The sequence below is a fragment of the Mus caroli genome, chromosome 10 (assembly GCF_900094665.2).
Source record: "Mus caroli chromosome 10, CAROLI_EIJ_v1.1, whole genome shotgun sequence".
Taxonomy (NCBI): Eukaryota; Metazoa; Chordata; class Mammalia; order Rodentia; family Muridae; genus Mus; species Mus caroli.
This window is the reverse complement of record NC_034579.1, coordinates 21,519,250-21,537,755: the sequence shown is the minus strand read 5'-3', so window position 1 is coordinate 21,537,755 and position 18,506 is coordinate 21,519,250. Positions and strand designations below refer to the sequence as shown.

The 18,506-nt window shown below is 42.7% G+C and overlaps 1 protein-coding gene and 1 long non-coding RNA gene across 2 annotated transcripts in view; one reads left to right on the top strand and one right to left on the bottom strand.

Moving 5' to 3' along the window:
* Positions 1–11,496: 11,496 nt before the first annotated feature.
* Positions 11,497–14,091, bottom strand: LOC110303243. The gene is made up of 3 exons (XR_003837788.1): positions 13,681–14,091; positions 12,990–13,094; positions 11,497–12,823 (listed from the first exon to the last, which is right to left on the bottom strand). It is a non-coding gene; the product is annotated as an uncharacterized LOC110303243 (long non-coding RNA).
* Positions 14,084–18,506, top strand: part of Smlr1 (small leucine rich protein 1) — a 9,458-nt gene continuing 5,035 nt past the window's right edge. Inside the window, exon 1 of the mRNA XM_021174283.2 lies at positions 14,084–14,390. Coding sequence (XP_021029942.1) covers positions 14,264–14,390 — 127 coding nt within the window. The 5' untranslated portion in view covers positions 14,084–14,263. The remainder of the gene's footprint in view (positions 14,391–18,506) is intronic.

The window sequence follows — 18,506 nt, the reverse complement described above, 5'->3', positions numbered from 1 at the left end:
AACCAAAAAAAAAAAAAAAAAAAAAAAAAAAAAAAAAAAAGAATGTTACCAACAGACATGCCAGATTGGACAGGGGAAAGTCCATGAGGCCTCAACCTACACAAAGAATAACAGCAACTAAGAAACACTGAGAAACAGGCTTCCCCAGGGAAGAGCTCACCAATTGGTCTTCCAATATCAAATGGCCAGCCCTTAAAACATATGCATGAGTAACATTATACAGTCTGAGCAGGTTAAATATGCATGTGTGTATACATACACATATTATGCATGCAGCAACAATTAATGAAAACAAAAGGGCCATAAATTTGAAAGAGAGCAAATAGAGGTATATAAGAGGCTCTAGAGGGAGAAAGAGGAAGGAAGAATAATATAATCATATTATAATCTCAAATTTAAGGAAATAAAACATATTTTGTATCTACATATTAGCAGTAAGAAATTGTGGCTGGACGTTTGTGGTGCACACATTTAATCCCAGCACTCGGGAGGCAGAGGCAGGTGGATTTCTTAGTTCGAGGCCAGCCTGGTCTACAAAGTGAGTTCCAGGACAGCCAGGGCTACACAGAGAAACCCTGTCTCGAAAAAGTAAAAAAAACAAGAAACAAAAAACAAAAAACAAAAAACAAAAACAAACAAACAAACAAAAAACAAAAAAAAAAGCAAAAACCAAGAAACTGTAAAGTTGAAATTTTTAGATTCAATTTTAACAACATAACACAGCAATAAATGAAATATTCATGTAACCTGAAGGTTATCAAAAACTACAGAAAATTAAAAGGTCTAATAATGTGGAAATGGAAACTCCGTTGATGACAGACGCGACAGAAGACTGAACTGTAGATGCAGCACCAAACCAACCAAAACCCCAAGCCCCGAGTTCATTTCTGAAATCTGATCGTAAAACTAATTTAAAGGGAGCAGGAATGCAAAGAGTCAAAGAAGTTAAAGTTTTGTGACATACATTTTATGTTTGAAGATTGCTCCAAAGCTACAGAAATGTAGAGACTACATACAAAATTCAGAAACCAATCCATATTTAAATGTCCAGCTGATTCCTAGTGGCATGAAAACGTCAGTTTGGTTCGGTGTGGAAAAGAAGACTTTTGAGCAAATGTTAATAGGTGGGGTGGGATTGGCCCCTGATAAAGGCCATGCACAACTCTAACTTAAAAAGATTCACAAAATTTAATGTAATATTTAATACTATACACATCTAGAAAAAAAATAGATATTTATGATAAATTGTTAGGCAAGCATTTCCTATTCAAAACATGCAAAACACCTATAAAACAAAGAAAACTGATAAATGATACTTCATCACAATTTAAAACTTGTTTGAGAGACATTATTAAGAAAATGAGAAAACACACTAATGAACAGGAGAGATTATGTGCAAAGCAAATATCGGGGAAAAAAACATGTGTTTCCAGAAAACATAAGAATTTAATTGGCCAAACTTAAGAAGAAAGCACAGGGGAGAAAGATGGATAAAGTATTTAAGTAATTTACAAAAGGAGCTCTGTGAATTTCCAGACTACACATAAAAGATGTCTGTTTCTCATTGAGTATATAACCACTTCTATTTTGTTCTGTCTGGCTGATGGTTTGACAAGTTCGGTCCTTGTTGACTTCAAAACGACTGCTCCTCAGGGCTAATCAAATACCTACAATTATAGCAAAATAAGAAACTCATCTCTCCATACAGAGTTGGGAGATGGTTGGGATTGGGAGTCTGATGTACTGCTTTGTAAATGAACTATACTCCACAGATAAACAATGAGTTTAACAGTCTATCTTTTTCACAGCAGCCATTTGATCTATTGACCTTGCAATTTGCCTAAATGCTAATAAACTGTATTTTTAAATGTAAGGACATTCAAGTTAGAGATAAAGTGACATGCCATTACACACTTCAGTGCAAATATAATCTTTAAAAGATGAGGATATGAAGTATCAGGTCAGAGAGCAACTGGAAGCCTCATAAATCGCTGGGTCGACTCTTAACTGAAGAATCATTTTGGCAAGCCATTTGGTCATAAGGTTAAAGATACACTTAGCAGAATGTTACCAATTCCACTACTATCCACAGTGATTAGGACAGCAGAACATCAGGTACCATCCAGGAGTGTAGGCAGACATAACATCTTCACGGGGTTATGGAATCTACACAAGTGAAATTCTACTCAGCACAAAAAAACAGGAAATACTGAAAAAGGCAGCAACAGAGACAAACTGTGCTTGTTGGGTTCACAGTGGAAGATGAGAAAACTCACTTTAGAGAGAGAAGCTTAAAAAACGAAAGCTTTATTTTCTGAGAGCTCAGGGAGATAGACAGTTGGAATCTGCACCGAATCCTGAAGGGAGATTGTACAACATTTTTGTAGGATGGGAGCAAGGTGGGAGCTAGGGGAATCTGCAGCATTATCCAAATATATTTGACATGGGTTAAACAAGGGAATACCCATTGGAGGATGGGCCATATCCTGGCTTCAAGGTCCTTGATTCATTCTCCTAGATGTTAGGTCCAGAGATAAGGGGAAAAGGAGCGAGTTAGCTGCCAAGGCTTAGGAACTTGAACTTGTTTGACCTTGTCATCAAGATGGAGGAGAAGTTGTCCTTGAGATGATGAACTAGACAACTGTCTACAACAGAAGCTGTTCAGCTAAAGGGAAGTCCCCAGCTCCTCTAGGGGCTGGGACCCTGAATTTAGTTTCTCCCTATGATTAAACCGAGTCTGAAAACGAAATGGTAGTACTTAGAACGAGTTTCTTTTGCTTGTTCCAAACAATGCTTAGCAAAAGTCAGCCAAAAGCCAAAAATCTGCAAAAATGTCATCTTTATGAAATTCTACAATGAATGAATTTATTGATGGAACACAAGCATTACTCTGATGCTGGTGCTTATAAAGATTGGCCAAGAGGTCTGTGACCTGGACACAGATGTCTTGAGAGAGATAATGTAAAAACCTGCTGTCTTCACTTCAGTGGTGATTTTATGAATATAAATGTGCCAAGGCTCAAGCAGGGACACACAGATGCATGCATTTTACTGTACAGAACCTATACCTTGATAAAGTTAAATTTTAGAAAACATTATCCTTTAAATAAAATGAGTTTTATATCAGTTTTATTATTCTTTTATATGTGGGCTAATATGTTTTATATGTGGGGTAATTGCTCTGAGAATATTATGAAGAAAAAAAATTCTGTAATAACTAAGATGGTTTCCAGTTTTAAGTGTGAAGACAATATTAGCAATCTTTTTTTATGTGCCTTTAAGAACTTTGTCTCAGTATGATTCCTGCTAATATACATCTATAAATATCACTTTATAGAAGTGGTCATACTTTGCAAAACTCTTTTTATACAATCGAACTGTTAATTCTGACACACAGACTCTGTTAGTCATCCCTTCCAAATCTGAAACAGAGGCGCCTTTGCTCCTTAGATATATCGCAAAACCTGGGAGCTGACTCAGGCATCCAGAGTCTGGACAGACATCTGCTGCTGTTCCCCAAGAGGACGACGGGAAACTCTGAGAAGCTGGATTGATGCTGGTAAAGAATGTCTGCTTCTGCAGCTTTTTAGGTGACGGCAGAAGATAAAATAGGACTTCCAGATGGCTACAACTCATTACTGCCTGGCAGCATCAGGGTGAAACGAGAGTAAATTAATCAGTAAATTCAAGGAGATTGAATGGCAGGCGGAGATGTATATTGATGCTATTTTAGCACAAGTCAAATTAAATCTGAGCGACTGACAGCACGATCTCTCTCTGACGCCTCAGGAGCAGGACAAATGGGCTCCTACTTTCTTCAGACAAACAGCTGTTATTTTTCTGTTACTACCTTGGCAAAATTCTGGAGATGGCCTGGTAAGATGCCCATAAGATTAATACAAAGTTTCACATTATACATTCCTGCTAAAGAAAGGCTACACTGTGGCAAGGAACCTCTAAACTACAGCCCCAGGACGAAGCACTCCTCAAGAAAGCCAGTGGTCAGATGTCTGTTGTTCACAAACACTTAGGCCTAACTGAGCTCTGTGCAAACACTGTGGGAGTATTACAAATGCAGCAAGAATGTTTATCTAAAAAGGAATGTGAAGTAAGATTCTGTCTATCCAAAAACACATTTTGACTTGTGTTTCTGATTATGCGTAAAGGCATTGTGTGGAGTTATTTTACTTGTGATGTACATTTAGGAATAGCACTGTATTGAAGAAAAGGCTGGCCCATGTCTTGCTACCTTTCTTGTTGCTCAGGTGAAGATGCCTGAGGGAGCCAACTGCAGGTGAGGAATGGTTACTCTGGACGCACAGCCTAAGAGGTATCAGTCCATCACAGCTTCCTGGCTATGTAGAGAAGAGTAGAGAGAGAGCAGTTCTCTTTGGCAGGCCAGAAAGCAGGGTGGAGCATGTAAGGTTCTGCCAGCCATTTTGTTCAATCAAAACCCAGAGCCCATGGGAGGGCTCCGCTCACATTCAGAGATGTTAATGCCCCCCAGAAATGCCCTCAGAGACACTGCCATGCCATGTCTCAGCAATTCCCTAGGTGATTCTAAATCCAGTCAAGTCAACAATGAAAACTAACCACCATTTCTCTGAGTTAAACATACCAAATAGTTGATGGTACCTGCACTAGGTTCAATTCTTTCTCTGGCAAAGCTTCTCTCTGACATATGTTGTGGGGTCTCTGGCATGTTGTCGCCTTCCCCTTTAACATGGGCATCGTTCCTGGGTAGCCCCCTGGTGAGGTGTACTACATTAATATGATTTCTGAGTAGCCAGAGAGACCAATTAGAGGAGGTCAGCATCCTCCCAAAGTCATAATAAAAAGGAAGTAAAATTAGCAAACTTAGAGCTCACAAAATGAGTTGCAAGATCCTCTGGTATTTCTGCTAGGGTTTACTCTTCAAGCAATATTGTTTTTAACTGTAACATAATCCAGTTTGTGGGTATTTTGAAGCTTATATATTTGAAGGTAGAGGACTCTCTAAGGAGGAAACAAGATTATAAACCAAAAATTGCAAGCGCAAAAGTGAATACTTGCCTAGGCCAAAAAACAACAGCAAATTATTTTATTTACTTAGGTTTTGTTTTCATGGCATGGGAGGTCATTGTGTATTTCAGGCTGAGCTTAAAACACCTGATCTTTTTACCTCAGCTTTAAGTGCCTACGACCGTATGTATATGTATATCTAACTGCAAATTAAAAGTTTTTATTAATTTTTTTTGTTTTGCTATATGTGCATAGGTATTTTTGCTTGAATGCCTGATGCCCCTGGGACCCAGAGTGAGCATTGAATCCCCTAGAACTGGACTTAAAGATGTTTTTGTAGTTCTCTGTGGGCACAGGGAATCAAAACCGAGTGTTCTTAACCAGTGAGTCCTCTTTCCAGGTCCCCAAATTACAATTTTAAGTGTACCAAGCCAATAATTCTTTTTATGTCCTGAGGCCTCTCATAGTCTTTCAGCATTTTCTAGCTTTCACTAGAGAATTTCCTTCCCATTAAATCTAAAGTTTTATGGAACCAATAATCTTGAAAAACATATAAAGTTATTCTAAAAGAATTAAATGTATTTTTAAATTGTCGTGTCTTGTATTCAGCTCTATAGCTGTGGTCTTTAATTCATACAGTAACCCTTCTATTATTGGCTTGGCAGGGAACAGGACACCAAAGAGTCAAGGAGGCTGCAGCAGTGCCTTGGTGGCCGTGTCCCCTGACCTTTTATGATTAAACAGCCATGAAGCTGTAGTTAGCTTCTTGTTGATATAGCAGAAGCCAACTACGATTATCATGCGTGAGTTCTATCAAAAGGCCTGCATTCTGCAAAGGCTTGGCTTCATTATAATCATTAGCATCTATGTTTTGATTTGTGCCCTGCTCCCCATCCCCCGTCTCCGGAGGAAAATCTAGTCGCCCACGATTTGGGAGAAAAATGGTTACATCCACCTAATGAATATGCCACCCAGGTTATAAAGATTCACCTTACAAAATTCCTTAAAATCCACAGCACAGGGGTGAAAAGCTGGCTCAGTGGCTGAGTGCATACTCTCACAGAAGATCTAGTTCAGGTCCTAGAACTCATATCAGGCAGCTTACCACCACCTCTACCTCCAGTGGATCCAGTACCCTCTTCTAGCCTCTATGGGTACCCAGGTTCATGTGCACATATTCCCAGAGAGACATACACATGATTAAAAATAAAAATAAATGTAGTCCTCACAGTGGTGCAGTCCTTTAATCCCAGCCCTGGGGACATAGAGGCAGGTGGATCTTTGTGAGTTCAAGACCAGACTAGCTTATATGTTGAGTTCAAGGCTACGGTTACTTAGCAAGCACCAAACTAGTCAAGGCTGTACCATAGATTTTATCTTTAAGATAAAAACAAAAAACAAAAAAACAGAAACAAAAACCAGAACTGTCTACTCACTGTACCTTATTCTGCTTAGCTAAATAAACTTTAGCTTAAACTATCTATCTCAACTGGATTTTTCTTCCTTCAAACAGACAAGAAGTGGAAATCTTGCCCACAAGGAGTGTTTCTTTGCTCACTCTCTTCTTCTTCTTCAGTGGAAACTCTTCATGCTATTTGTCCAGGCACACCCTGTGTACTGTATGTGTTCATGTCTACGTGACCTAGTAGTCTGGGATCTACAAACCATGCAACATCCTAAAAAGATGCACTCACCACTGTACTACAATCCATAGCTTCCACTTTCTGTCCTCAAATATGTGATATCCAACAAATTCTATTCCATACAACTTATAGGAAAATACATGCATACTGCTGATAATGGCTTACACAAGAGAGAACTTTCCATCTGAGCATCAGTGAGAATACATACATTGAGGGCATTTTCCAGAGTTACTTCTGGCTCCATACATTCAAAATATATTCCTCTCCTGCTTCCCACATACTTCAGAAGTCAGGGGCAGGGGATATATTCACTGCAGAATGACCATTTGTCCTACTAGTTACAACCCAGGGGTTGTACAAAGACACTTGGTAGCAGGAGTGTTTCTGGAAGCCATTCCAGCATTGGGACAAGTAAATACCATGTAATAATATGCAAACATAATCACAAGCCACACTGAAATTTCCCCAACTAAATTAAATGCCCCTCACACATCTATCTGTCCCTCACTCCTGTCTCCTAAAAAGGGCACTTGTGCAAGGAGAGGCAGGGTGATAACTAGTTGCATCGGATAAACCTTTCTTCTTTTTTCTGGTAAACTATAAAAATCTATAGAAATGGGGAGGTTGGAGAGATAGCTCAGTGGTAAGAGTATAGTTGCACTTGCAGAGGCCCTGGGTTCAGTTTCCAGCACCCACATGGTGGCCCACAACCATCTCAAACTCCAGTCCCACAGGCTCTTTGTGCAGGACTACCCTGCTCATCATACAACTGTACAGTGTCCCAAGGCACCAGGCATGCATGTGATGCATATATATGTATGTATGTATATATATATATATATATATATATATATATATATATATGTAGGCAAAAGGCTCATACGTATGAAATAAAATAAATAAATAAACAAATAAATCTAAGAACCATTTTTAAAAGACCCATGGAATGAGAAGACAGCTCCAAGCATAACAGCACTTGTCACCCAAGCCTGCCATCATGAGTTAAATCCTTGGAGCCCACATGAAGGCTGAAGGAGAGAACCAACCCCAGGAGGGTGACCTCTGACCTCACCTCTGCACAAGGGAGCACCACTTTACACATAATAATAAACACAAAAATAAATGCTTAAAGCTTAAAATACTTTCTAAAATTTATTATCATGTGGATAAATCCCAGCATCACTCCCTGGGTCGTGAAAAGGCCTGTGTAAAAGGGGGCTGATGTTTAAATTTCCCTGTTATGGACCAAAGTCCTCCCACCTCCAATGCAATATGCTAACCTCCTTGTCCCCTACATGACTATATTTGGAGATAGTAGAACTTTTAGTGTGGGTAATTAATGTTCTGAGGCCCTAAGAACTACAACACAACAGGACTTTGTTCTTAAAAGACAAAGTACCAGGCATATATGCACAAAGGAGAAAGCCTATGTGGGCGTGGTGGTGGTCAGTGAGCCCAGGCAGGAAGCAATGCCTCATGCATCTCAACTGTGGATTCCAAAAAGTGGCCCCCTGTGACTGAAGCTGCATCTGGTCATAGAGACTGTGGAGACTAACACTGTGGGGAGAAAGACTCGCTCTCAGGTAATAAACTCAAGAGTCTAGTGGACATGAAAGTCTTTAATATTCAATTCTGCAGATCAGTGTAGAGGGAGGACAAAAATGGCTGGTGTATTGGCTTTTGTCACATACTGGCTTTTAAAGTCCCTGACTGTGACTGGAGAGATGGTTCAGCAGTTAAGAGCCCTGGCTGTTCTTCCAGAAGTCTTGACTTCAGTTCCCAGCAACTACATGGTGGCTCACAACCATCTATAATGCGGTCTGGGAGATGTACATACAGATAGAACACTCGTTCGTATACATAAAATAAATAAATCTTTCAAGTCCCTGATTGGGAGAAACCCTGCTTCAGAAGGACACAGTAGTCACAGTCTTCATACTTGGCTCACTTCTCCAAGTGTGGTGGCACCATTGACCCATGTGTTTGAATGCCTGGCCATAGGGAGTGTTATGATAAAGAAATGTGGCCTTGTTGGAGTAGGTATGGCCTTATTAAAGGAAGTGTGTCACTGGAGGTGGGACTTGAGATCATATATGTACTCAAGCTCTGTCTAGTATAGGACACAGTCCACTTCTGTTGCCTATAGATCAAGGTGTAGAACTCTTGGCTCCTCCAGCACCAAGTATTCCTGCATGTTGCTATGCTTTCTACCATGATGATAATGGACTAAACATCAGAAACTATAAGCCAGCCCCAAATGTTTTCCTATAGAAGAGTTGCCTTGGTCATGGTGTCTCTTCATAGCAACGAAACACTAAGACGCCAAGGTTCGCACCCTATTGGTTCAGAGCAGAGATCTGTATCTGATGACTAACCCTGGGCTGGAACTTTGTCTTCTTTCTGATTGTGGGATCAGTCACATAGCAAACTGCCTGCAACCTTTCAACTGCCTGAGTGCTGAGCCAAGCAGGTGCTGGCTTCAGGCAAGGAAAGAGAAAGCCTAGAAGCTCTTGCTCATCTGTGATTGTTTGATGAGTTCCAGGCACACCCTATACTGAAAATGAACCATATGACTTATTTCTTATGATGTTAATATACCTTCTCTGACAGTTTCATCTAATTTAGCACTTCTCATTATTCCTTCATCTCCTAGTGCAGAAATACACTACTCAACATCATATATGTATTTCTCCAGGAGGCTGAGTATATAGTAGTATATTCAGGAGGCTAAGAGTATATAGTAGTATATTCAGGNGGCTAAGAGTATATAGTAGTATATTCAGGAGGCTAAGAGTATATAGTAGTATATTCAGGGTTATGGGTTTGGTTATGGGTTCAAATCTAGATTCTGCTGCTTCTGTGTGATGCAATCCTCATTATGAAAAGTCCATACGTTTCTCCACCTCTAAAACAGTAGTGATAGAAACCCATACTGTCTTAGGGACTAGGGACACAGCTTGGCTGGTAAAGTGCTTGTTGTGTGAGCATGAAAACCCATGTTCAGTCACTAGAACCCATTTAAAACATCTAGCTGTGGTAGTGTATGTGCACAGTCCCAGAGCTAGGGATGCAGAGACCAGTGTGTCTCTGGGATTTGGTGGCTAGCCAGCCTAGTTTAATTAGTGCATTTGTGGGCAGTAGGAGACCCTGTCGCAAAAAAAAAAAAATAATGATAGATAGATAGATAGATAGATAGATAGATAGATAGATAGATAGGTGATAGAGAGGTAGATAGATGGTAGATAGATAATAGGTAAATTGATAGAGAGGTAGGTAGATAGATAGATAGATAGATAGATAGATAGATAGATAGATAGACAGACAGACAAACTGAAGTTGATGTTACATAAGGAACAATATCCATGCTTGATCTCTGGCTTCCACACACATGGATTCACATGATCACAATCATGTGCATAGGTATCTCTCTCCCACCATAGATGCACACACACACACACACACAAAATAATAGTTTCTATTTCAAAAGCACTATAATAAGAATGAAACAAGATTACTATGTATGTGCAGTTTTTAGGTATGTACTTGAGACCATGTGACTATTCTGCTATCTTCTGTTGTTTATTGACTGTTCATCTGTCGCAATAGGGACAGGACTTTGTCTTGTCCTTAAATGATCACAGTGCCTAAACCAGTGCTTCTGAAGCACACGCCAAACCCAGAATAAATATCTGTCACCTTCAAGTGTGAATGGCAAAGGTCTATGGGGCTTTGGTCCGAGTCCACACAGCAGAGGTCATTCTATTGCTTGTAACCTAACCCTCTCCTCATTTCAGAGCCTTTAATTTTGTATGTACTGTGGACTTGCTGTCAAGTGGTATTACTTTAATTGGCATAGGCTGATAAGCAAAGTTCAGAGGGTCAGTTAACAAGAGCCAGAGAAAGAAATACAGGCTCTCCTACTGGTACACACAGACTTAACATTGTGTGAAAATTTCCATTTCAACAAACTATCGCCCACGTAATGAAACCACTTCAACAGACATTCGTTAGCTTCGTCTCTGCTTCTGTATTTGGAACTGGCTACTGCTCCATGGCTGTTCATAGCTGATGCCCTAGAAAACAGTCTACAGCGCTCTGGCACCTTCTGCTGATGAACTTGAGAACTTTCCTTGCTCTCCAGCATATGACTGCTATGAATTACTCTTCATGGTTCAAACTCAGGGAAAATCCAAATCAGATGGCTGGTGGCTTTGGCATTTGCTTTCATAGGTCAGAGTTAGCTACAGAGACTCTTGGCCAGCTGTCACTAAGAGTCCTCTGTAGGAGACAGCATGGCAGAAGTCAGGAATTTTATCCTAAATACCAACTTCTGTAAATTGCTTGTGCCTTATATCATGTAAGTCAGCAGAGGGAACATTTGTCACCAAGGAAACCAGCAGTACAGTTTAGTCCCCTGTCTTATACTCTATCTCCACCAATGCAGATTTTTCTAGTAATACTAATGGTTATTCCTCCATAGCAAGAAATCTGGTAAAAAAAAAAAAAAAGTGTGCTGTTTGCTGACTGAGACAGATACAGAAACCCACAGCCAAACACTGGACAGAGCTTGGGGACTCTTATGGAAGAGTTGGGGGAAGGATTGCAGGCCCCAAAGGGGATAGGAACTCCACAGGAAGACCAACAGAGTCAACTAACCTGGATACTTGGGGCTCTCAGAGACTGAGCCACCAACCAAAGAGCACACACAGGCTGGGCATACGTAGCAGATGTGCAGCTCAGTCTCCACGTAGGTTACCCAACAACTGGAGCAGGGGTTGTCCCTAAAGCTGCTGCCTGTCTGTGGAATCTGTTTCCCAGCTGGGCTGCCTTGTCTGGCCTCAGTGAGAGAGGATGTGCCTAATCCTGCAAAGTTGATGCACCAGGGTGAGGGGATACCCAGGGGATCTTCATAATCTCAGAGAAGATGGGAGGAGGGTTGAGAGAAGGGGTTGGGCAGCAATTAGGATATAAAATTAATAAGTAATTAATTAATGGACACACACACACACAAGAATATGCTGCTCTCACAGTGGCAAAATCTGAGTCTGGTCCCCTGTCTTGAACTCTGCCTTTCTACCTGGTCCTCACTGGCCAGCTGACTCTTCACCATTTAAAGCATACCGTCTACACAACCCTGGGTATCTTCCCTACCCAAACCTGTGACCTTGCCTGGGGTCAGGTCTAAGTTTCTTTCCATCTCCTGGCCACTGCCGTTACATGGGCCAGACATGTCATTATGGATGAGAACGCTCTCTGGAATGGAAACCCTAGCTTTGGAATTTACAGGGATGTGCCACAGGCTAGGCTTTTGACCTCATTTCTCCGTCTGTAAAACAAAGTTCTTTATAAGTTTACCATGGAAACCAAAAGAGATCATAAACTCATGCTTAGCCAAACAGAAAGTAGGTACCATGGTGGCTGGAGGCACTGGTGACATCCAGCTCTACCCACTCAATTATTCCATGAGAACTGTTCTTATCTCTCTGTCCCCACTCCCTTCCCTACTATTGACTTCTAGCTCACATCCATTGCATTTTGAGTCCACCTTGAGACATACTAAGCCAGTGTTATCTCTCCTTCTATTCCTTAAAAGGTTGCCAAATACTTTCTAAGTCCATGCAAATCTACATTCAAAAAGACCTTTGGTGGCCTCCCTTGTCCACATAACATTGTCCTGAGTAGGGCTAAAGAGTCTATAAGCTCCAATATCTTTCCAGCTTCAACTCCTCATGTGCTCTGCCTTTCTGCCCCTGTCTATTCTTTCCCTTCCTCCACAGACCTGCCATGCTTCGGGCTTGTGTGCTTCTGAGCTGACTGCTTCAGCTATTCAGGCTCCAGACACTGAGAACTTTTTGTGAACAGCCCAGACCTCTCATTGGAACGAGTCAGCACCGCCCCAGAGCTTTGCTTCTATGTGAATCTGGGGCTAAGCGCTGTTATTCACATTGCCTCTTCTCCACACTCAACGAAGCCTAGGCATTCAGGTAAACCTTGCTGTGTGGGTGGATACAGAACTTCCATCCTAGCAGCTGGCTAACATCAAACCTGTTTGCCTCCAGTTAATGAAGGTTCTCTGAAGATTGACACTTTACAAATCAGCATTCTAGCCCAGCTGAATAAGCACCAAAAAACCATCTCAACAGAGAGTATGCACGAACCATAGCAGCAGCAGCAGCCCTCTGTGGAGAGAGGGAGAGAAGGAAATACATTCAATGAATGCAGGCTCAATAGTGGTGTTCTAACACTCTCCTTCTGACTTTGTTACTTACTCAGGGATGCCAGGCAAGCCCCCCACCCCTTTACCCTCACCAGTTGAATTGTTTAGTGAAGGTGAGGATTTCAAACCTGAGCCTGTTTGCATGGCCACACACAGTCCCAGGTAGAAGAATGTAGATGGTACTGAAGGCAGTCCTTGAAGGTGGACTCTGTCAGCTGCCCACCAGCAGCAGCCTGTGGGGTGGGACAGAGAGGGGACACAAGTCGGAAGTGAAGCCCTGAATGTGGTTACCAATCTCCTGCAAACTTTCCCTCGGTCTTGAGGCTGGAGAGATGGCTCAGTAGTTAAGAGCACTGGCTGCTCTTCCAGACCCGGGTTCAATTCCCAGCACCCACATGGCAGCTCACAAGCGCAGGTAACTCCAGTTGCAGGGGTCTGTCTGGCACCCTCAAGCAGATATATTGTGCAGTCAAGACGCTAATGCACATAAAATAAAAATGAAATTTAAAAAGAAAAAAGCCCAAACTTTTCCAAAGTCTCTAAAGATCCTTTGAGTTAGGAAATGAGTCTTTTAGTCAACCTTAGTCATCTAGTCGCTTTGAAAATTTGCCCCTAAATTGGTACAAGGCAGCTCACTGGTAGTCAATAGGTGATTATGAACCTTGGCATTTGCCAGTTTATTGCCGTCTCTTATCCTGGAAGTCTGGAGTTGTCATAACAGCCTGCATTCTGGGCCAAGGCAAATGAGTAGACATCGGAGAGGAAAGTGAGGTGCAGTAGCTAGGATAAGGCCCTGCTGTTGTCCGGGCCCCCACTCACCTGCGGCTATCATCTACGTCTCTGCTGCTGTCTATCTGACTTCCAGACTGGCGGTCAGGCTCTAGTAGAATTAAGTGATTGTCAAATCCATCAATGTGCCCTCCAGAGAGGCACTCAGAGCAGAACCAACCAGGCAGTTTTCACATGTGGCAAGCGTTGTTTTTCCTTCTCAGCATCTGTTACATCAACTATGGGCATTACCATGACAATTCCGTCATTTTCAGCTCTGAAATGTAGGAAGTGGGGTAAAAGTTCTTCCTGGGCCTGGCCTTCTGTGAAAACACATAGAGAGAAGGGCATTTGTTGAAGTCAGATACTTAACCCCAGCCTACCGGGACCATCCCACTTCCTGTCAGACATAGATGCATCTCCAGGGCAGCTTGGGAGATTTACTCTTCGGTTCTTCTTCAACTGGAGCTGAGTTACAGAGTAACTTGCCAACAGGGCTCCAGCATTCACTCCACTAATAAGCTAGAGCAAAGTCCACAACAGGTTTCATGGAAAAGCGTGAGCAAAGGCCAGAACTTCGGGAAAGGACAACCACAGAGCAGGGCCAAGTCGCCTGTCCTGAGCAGTGGGGGCCATGAGCTCCGTGCTGGCAATCTTCTTGCAGGAACTCCCCGGCCCTGTCCTGGTTCTGGGGATCTTCCTGCCTGTGACCTTGCTGCTTCTCCTCCTTATTGCCTACTTCAGGATCAAACTGATGGCAGGTAAGTGTGAAACCCCACAAGGAAGGGTTTGGTTCATCCTTGAAACACACCAAAGCCGGCAGGTGCTCTGGGAAGCTGGAGGAATGTATCTGTTTGATTGACAGATTTCTTCCCCCACCCCACCCAGCCCTCTCTTGATGAACGGGGCAAAGTTTGATACTTTCAACTCTGTAAGTTATGAGGTACGTAGGGTTTGTCCACTTGCTATAGGGCCTCCTTCACTGTGGTTCCCTATAGACAGTCAACTGTAAATCACCGAATTGGACATAGGGTTGCTTGTTTATCTCTCAAGGCATCAGACTCCATGCTGTCCATGGTCTGCCTCCCCCACGTAACAGATGTGTGTGTATATGTCATAGCCCTCACAAGAACTACTGTCAGTCACGCGTGCACTGGGCTCCCACTGACACTGAGTGCCGCTGAGAGACTTAAGGGATTTGGATGGCCCAGTTGGGAACTAGTCCACTGTACTACCCCCACATCTTATCTCTGCTGCTCCCTTCACAAGACAAACCTTCAGGACCTCGCAAATGATGCAAGCGTGAAGTGAGGCATACAGCAGGTCAAGATGGACTCATAGTACATACACACACGTTTTCATGACTCTGCACACATATATACACCGATGATCATGTACATGTGTGTATACCTTCTTCAGCCTCTGAACTTCTGCTTAAGAGATGTTCTAAGCATTGTGCTATCAGTGTTTAGCCAATGCAAAACATTGGATCTGGACTGCAGCAGAGATTTTCCATAAGAGGAAAATTTACAATTTTGTTTGATTTACAAACAAAAACAAAAACAAACCCAAAACCACAGGATACATTCGGGAGCTTAAGGTGATCTGCTGTGGACATTTTGTTCCTGGACTGAGATTGTTTGCTCTGGAGCCGAGCTGTGTATTGAGAGGTTGCATGTTCATTTGGTTTTTCAGTAAGTTCTAGATGCCATAAAGGTTAATGCTTATTTTAGCCGTGTCACTAAAGTCAACCCGCTTCTTAATTTGGACGGTTTCATATTAAACTACTGAAAAAACAAGTTTGCAAGCTGGTATGGTTGTACACAGCTGTGATCCTAGCACCCAGGGGGCTGAGACAGGAGACTTGCTTAAATTTGAGTTGAACCTGGACTATAACATGAGTCTCTGTCTTAAAAACGATTGTAAAGTCTCTGCTCGTCTACAAAAACTCGCCAAGATCAAGCAAAGCACTCCTGCGTGCTCCTGAGCACTAACATCAGGCCCCAGCAGCCAAACAACTAGGGGCGCTCATGTCTACAGTGAGACTTAGAACACAGGGGACCCCTAGATGACAGACTGCATTACAAAATGCTGCTTCCCCTCAGGGCCTCCAGGAGAACTCTGCAGCCCAGCTGTTCTCAACCTCCCTAAAGTTGCAGCCCTTTAACACAGTTCTTCATGTTGCCATGACCCCTAACCATACAATTATTTTTGTTCCTATTTCATGACTATAAATTTGCTAGTTATGAATCATCTGTATTTTCTGATGGTCTTTGGTGACCCTTGTGAAGGGTTGTTGGGCTCCAAAGGGGTGGAGCTCCACAGGTTGAGAGCCACTGCTGTAGCCTTTCATTCTGTCTCATTTTTATGAACAGCTCTCCTGCAGGGTGTTAAGGGACACTGCACTGTCCTCTACAAGACCCACACCAAACATCCTTTTCTTCATAAGGTTCATCACACCCCTCCCTGTCCCCAAGAACAGACTTCTAGAAATTCTGTACCCATATATTTAAGAATTCCAAACCTCAGAAAAAACTCCAAAACAAAGAAGAATCTGAAAATCATGACCCCAAACATTTGCAGCAGTGTTCCCTCAATCCTGCACACTGCCTCACTGTCCGGGGCTACAAACATTTCTACACAGAAGGCCCCTCACAGTTGCTGCAGTGAGCATGGCCAGGCACAGGGGCCCCAGGCTCCCACTGTCACTGAGCAGAAGTGGGTGTCAGTCAAGGACTTGCATTCTTCACATACTTAAGTTTTATCTGCAGCTGCCTCCTTAGCAGGATAAACCCTACAGTATACAGTGTCTCAAAACCGCATCAAGCACAAAACAAGACAAACAGATCACAAGAGCCTCTTGGATTTCAGTCTCCCAGTGGCCTCTGCTCAACAGTTATGATAGATTGGATGATTCTGTGGGACGCTGGGTGGCCTATAAAAAGATGACATGTTCTACAGCTTCTCTTGTCCCTGGGGAAATATCTGTAACGTGAGACTCACAAGTGAGCACACAGTATTTTATTTAAGTATTTAGATACCTCTGAGGTCTAAGCAAATCATACTCCTCCTCAGAACACCCTGGAAAGGCCAACCTGCAGCTGGAAGTGTGGCCCAGCGTCCCTGCACTGTGTCACCGGCTGTGCAGACAAAGTATTTCTCTTAGCAATTGTCTCTATTGCTGTGATGAAATACCATGACGATGAAAAACAACTTGAAGAGGAAAGCGGTTTATCTGGGTGACTTTCTGTGAACCACTGCCCATCAGGGGAAGGGAAAACGGGAACTCAAACTGGGTAGGATGGGAGGCAGGCGCTGATATAGAGCCCAAGAAGGGATGCTGCTTACTGGCGTGCTCAGCCTTCATTCCTATAGAACCCAGGACCACCACCCCAGGGTGGCACTGTCCAGGGTGGCACTGTCCAGGGTGGCACTGTCCAGGGTGGCACTGTCCATAATGGGTTAAGTCCTTCCCAATCAACCACTAATTAGGAAAATGTCCTACAGTAGTTACTTCATAACTGTAATTTTGTTATTATTAACCATGGTGTGAATACCTGATACGCAATATCAGATATGCAACCCAGTGAAATTTGCCCCCCAAAGGGGTTTTGACCCACAGGTTGAGAGCTGCTGCCCTCTAGGCTTGGCTACAGTCCAATCTTCCGGAAGCATTTTCTCAAATGAAGCTTCCTCTTCTCAGAGGACTCGGGCTTGTGTCAAGTTGACATAAAAACCAGTCAGGACAGTGTGGTAGACCACACTGCTCAGCCCAGAACTGTCCCACGTGTACATAACACTATGCCTGTTGCATAGTGACCTCCATCTGTCCTGAGCGCATCCCTCCCCAGGGAAGCTGACGGGAGCTCAAAAGTCACAATAAACACTACACAACTACATTTGTGGGTCAACAGATGGGAAGTGTTCTGCAACAGTGAGCACGCGGGGCACATAATTCATATATCTTCATCCTTCCTCCCTTTACCCCTTGTGATGTTCTGCAGATGCTGGCCCAGGGAGTGGCACCATTTAGAGGTGTGACTTTGTTAGAATAGGTGTAGCCTTGTTGTCGTAGATGTGTGTCTGTGGGCATGTGCTTTAAGACCCTCCTCCAGTCTTCTAGCAGCCTTCAGATGAAGATGTAGAACTCTCAGCTCCTCCTGCACCAGGCCTGCCTGGACATTGCTATACTCCTGCCTTGGTGATGATGGGCTGAGCCTCTAAGTCTATAAGCCAGCCCCAACTAAATATTGTTCTTACAAGAGTTGCCTCCGTCATGGTGTCTGTTCACAGCAGTAACACCCTGACTAAGACACCCCTCCAAAGGGTAGGACATGCTAATGAGCTTGTCCTAACTCCTGGATTTTCTCAAACCACAAATTTAGTCCTTCTCTCTCAGAACTTTCAGACCCAGGCGATGTGCTGTACCACTGGTAACTTCCCACCGTGAGGGTCAGTCTGTGGGTGGAGTCCCTTTAAACTTTACAACTTAAAACCTACTCCAAACTTACATCCTACCTCGAGAAATCAACTAGTTGTCAGTCATTTGACAACTATCTGTGGATCTACTTGAGGCAATTTTCTCCTCTTATGACTGAACACCATAGACTGAGTAGTTATTTTTTTAAAAAAAAATGAAAGTTAATTTTTATAGTTCTGAAGCCTGGGAAGTCCAAGGTCAAATGGCCCCATTAAGTGAGGTACCACTTGCAAGTAGAGACTCTGTGGTCCCATAGCAGGAGGGGTGGACCTAAAAGACAGAGCCAAATTATTTTTAAAATAACGCATCATCTCATTACTTGTTGATCCATTCATGAGAGCACAGTTCTGTTCTTTTTTTTTTTTTTTTTTTTTTTTTTTTTTTTTTTTTTTTTTTT